The sequence below is a fragment of the Platichthys flesus genome, chromosome 8 (genome assembly GCF_949316205.1).
Source record: "Platichthys flesus chromosome 8, fPlaFle2.1, whole genome shotgun sequence".
Taxonomy (NCBI): Eukaryota; Metazoa; Chordata; class Actinopteri; order Pleuronectiformes; family Pleuronectidae; genus Platichthys; species Platichthys flesus.
The window spans coordinates 10,146,365-10,149,359 of record NC_084952.1 but is presented as its reverse complement, the minus strand read 5'-3'; the positions used below and the strand labels follow the sequence as shown (position 1 = coordinate 10,149,359).

At 50.0% G+C, this 2,995-nt stretch overlaps 1 protein-coding gene across 1 annotated transcript; it reads left to right on the top strand.

Annotated features, from left to right (window-relative positions):
- The first annotated feature begins 545 nt into the window (after nt 1-545).
- si:dkeyp-72g9.4 (uncharacterized) lies at nt 546-2,699 on the top strand. Its single transcript, XM_062393178.1, has 2 exons — nt 546-763; nt 1,626-2,699. The coding sequence occupies exon 2, from the start codon at nt 1,628-1,630 to the stop codon at nt 2,369-2,371; it is 744 nt and encodes a 247-aa protein (XP_062249162.1). The 5' UTR covers nt 546-763; nt 1,626-1,627; the 3' UTR covers nt 2,372-2,699.
- The last annotated feature ends 296 nt before the right edge of the window (nt 2,700-2,995 follow it).

The following is a 2,995-nucleotide window of genomic DNA, read 5'->3' as shown; positions in this document are numbered from 1 at the left end:
ATCCAGTCAAACTGCCTGTCTGGATGATTGTTCCAGTCCACCCCCGCTATTAAACATGTGCACCGCTCTCACATGCGCTTCCAACAGCAGTCGGCATGATGACCATTACGTGCTTTATAGAATAAGGTAAAAAAACAGCTGCACATTATGTGGATTCCTGTTTTCACAAAGCATCATTCATTTTGGGAAATGTCATCCAAATTACTGTGGGTGACGTAGTTCTCTTTCTGATAAACAAAACAGAACAATTACAAATAAGAGACGAAAATAAACCACCATCTCCTCTCCTTCCTTTGTTTTCTGTTTTATTCCCTTCATCTCCTCTTTTCTCTATCTCTCACCATCCCCTGTTCTCTTTTCATTTCTTAGTTCTCTCCTTTTTCTTTGCCTCTGTTTTCCTCTCTCCATCAATACAGTCGGCCAATGACAGTGAGTGCTGGGGCTGAGGAAATGGATGGTGTGTCTATTTATAGAACCAGGGAAGGAGGGCAAACCAAAAGTAAGAGAACGGGAGAGAGAGGGAGAGGGAGGAGGAGGAGGAGGAGGAGGAGGGATGAGAGGAGACGTTAGACCTGCATTGTGCCACTGCCTCTGGTCAGAGACAGCTGGAGATTCGGAGAAGCAGCATCACCGGCCGGAGACACAGCATCTTGAATTGAAAACACACATCCAGCTGCAGAGGGAAAATCCTGCAGACGGAAAGCTGCGATTGCAAGAGAGGAGAGAAGAAGAGAGGACTCGACCAAAGACTGTTCGCAAGCAGGTGAGTCAGAAGGCAAATTGTGCAGAAATATCTTTCAAAATTACTGATAATGCACAGAGTGAAAACACACAGGCTGCCTGTTCAGCTGCTGCTGCCGTGTGAACCAGTTGGAGCTGTTGTGTACCAAAGGTGTGGTCTAAATTTAGCAATGGTTACACCTTGGAAGAAACTGGGAGAGGCTGGTATTTTGGTTTGGCGTGCACTATTTTTGGCACTTAGGCTGGGACAGAAATACACTGTGGGCTGCACTCAGGGTTGAAACAATATGGGGTTGCGAGAAAAAAAAAATAGACGCAGACACATTCTGTGGCTTCACATGACTGAGAAGCCCTGTTAAACTATGTCCTGTATTTATGCTGCTTCTTTTTCTGGGGCTGTTTGTATTTTGGGCTGTTGACACTGGCAGATGGTGTCTGAAAGGGGGGGGGGAGTCGGGAGAAGGTAGAGGAAGGTTTATAGGTGAATAACGTTTTGATAGATACAGTGAAAGGACCGTGGTGGCTGTGTTTCCAAATGCTTCAGTTATTTGTCAATGTAACCAAGGTAACCTTCATAAATATTTTTGCTATCTCTGATATGGAAGAAAAAAAACTAAATTTTAAGTCTCAGAAAAGCTGGTGAATAAAAATAATGCTTTTTTTGGGTGTATAGCTCACAAATGTGATTGTTTAACAACAACTGATCTTGTCCACTGCTTATATCCAGATGTTGAAATGTTATTTTCAAAGGAAAACCACATGAATGAGAAGACAATACAAATCTCCCGTGACTCTTGCGTACAGTCCACTGCTCTGTGTGTGTATGCCCACTGAATTGACAGTGCTTTGTGTGATGACCTCTGTCCTCCTCTTCCCCCCCTCAGCTATGCGGCCGCGGTCCAGACTTCTGTCCAAGAGACGACTGGTGCTGCCCACCATCAGGGAAGGCACCGAGGAGACGGTGAGGGACCGGAACGAGGCCAACACGCTTCACATCACCTCTGTCTCCTCTGAGGACTACCTGCTCTCCATCTGCCACCTGGCCCACCCCACCTTCCCCAGCAGGCAGTGTGAGGCCGGTCCCCAGAGGCTGAGGCGGAGGCAAAGCGGGAAACCATCCGCCAGATATGAGTCGAACCCCGGAGAGTTGGAGGCACAAGCCATCCATGTCGAGCAGAGGGAGGAGAACGAACTGATGTTTGGCCACTCCGACCCTCTGGAGTTTCTTTACGGACACCAGAGCCACCTCTCGGGCGGCGTGAGGAGGGCGTGTGAGGAGGGAGGCTTCTCCAGACAGCAAGGGAGGGCGTGGGGGTGCCAGGCCCGCTCCAGGGCGCACAGCATCCCGCGGGCCTCGAGTCCGGTCCCCCCGCGCCAACGCAAGAGCAGCTGCCCCGATTTGCACACCAGCACTGACACATCAGCTCCGGACATCCCCACGAGACACAGCCCGCCCAGGTCGGACTCGGAGGGCCAGAGAGGGGCCCCGGCCGGGAGAGGAGCCGGGGCCGAGAGGCAGAGACCCGCCGCCAAACAATCCCTGATCTCGCAGTGGATCTCCGACTGCAGGTCCGCGTGGCGAGAGGCGCGCGTGCGGGTCTGCATGCTCCCTGCCATCGCTGAGATGTAGTGGCACGAGCTGACAGGCGCTGTGAACGAAGACATTCCTCAGTGCAGTGTCCATGTCTCTCTCTCTATGTCTGTGCACGAGACATTCTGCACCGGGAGACATGTAGACGTGTGTTATGCAGATGAATGGGAAACAAGTAAATACACATTTGAAAACATACAGTTTGTCCCACTGTCATGTCTAATCGATGTCACCCTTTGCTTTCCACAACCCGCTCACTCTCGATGTTTGCTGGTGATCACACAAAACAAACAAATCTGCAAAGTCCTTTTATACGTGTCTGTGTTTTGTGAACCGCGTATAAATAAATAAACGAATATTTTAATACTCCAAACTATCTCATCTGTGATATGTTTTTCTTCAAATCCTTTTGGCTGCACGAGCCGTGGTTTCTCGCATGTGCAAACCAAACCCCCACTGGGAATGAACTCCTCTCTCGCCTCCGCTGGTGCAAGGGGCTGGAGTTTCTATGGTAACAGTCGTGGGATCCTGCGCTGGTAAACACAAAGTGTGGAGACACACACAGGCTGAGCGAGATGACACCGCTGAACCTGAACACGCACGGTGCACACACAGCATCTGTTGTCTTCACTGGAACAGCAGATCGGCCTCAAAAAGAAAAAC

What these genes read in the sequence shown, in the direction of transcription:
- si:dkeyp-72g9.4 (XM_062393178.1), top strand. Translation starts at nt 1,628, where the DNA reads ATGCGGCCGCGGTCCAGACTTCTGTCCAAGAGACGACTGGTGCTGCCC.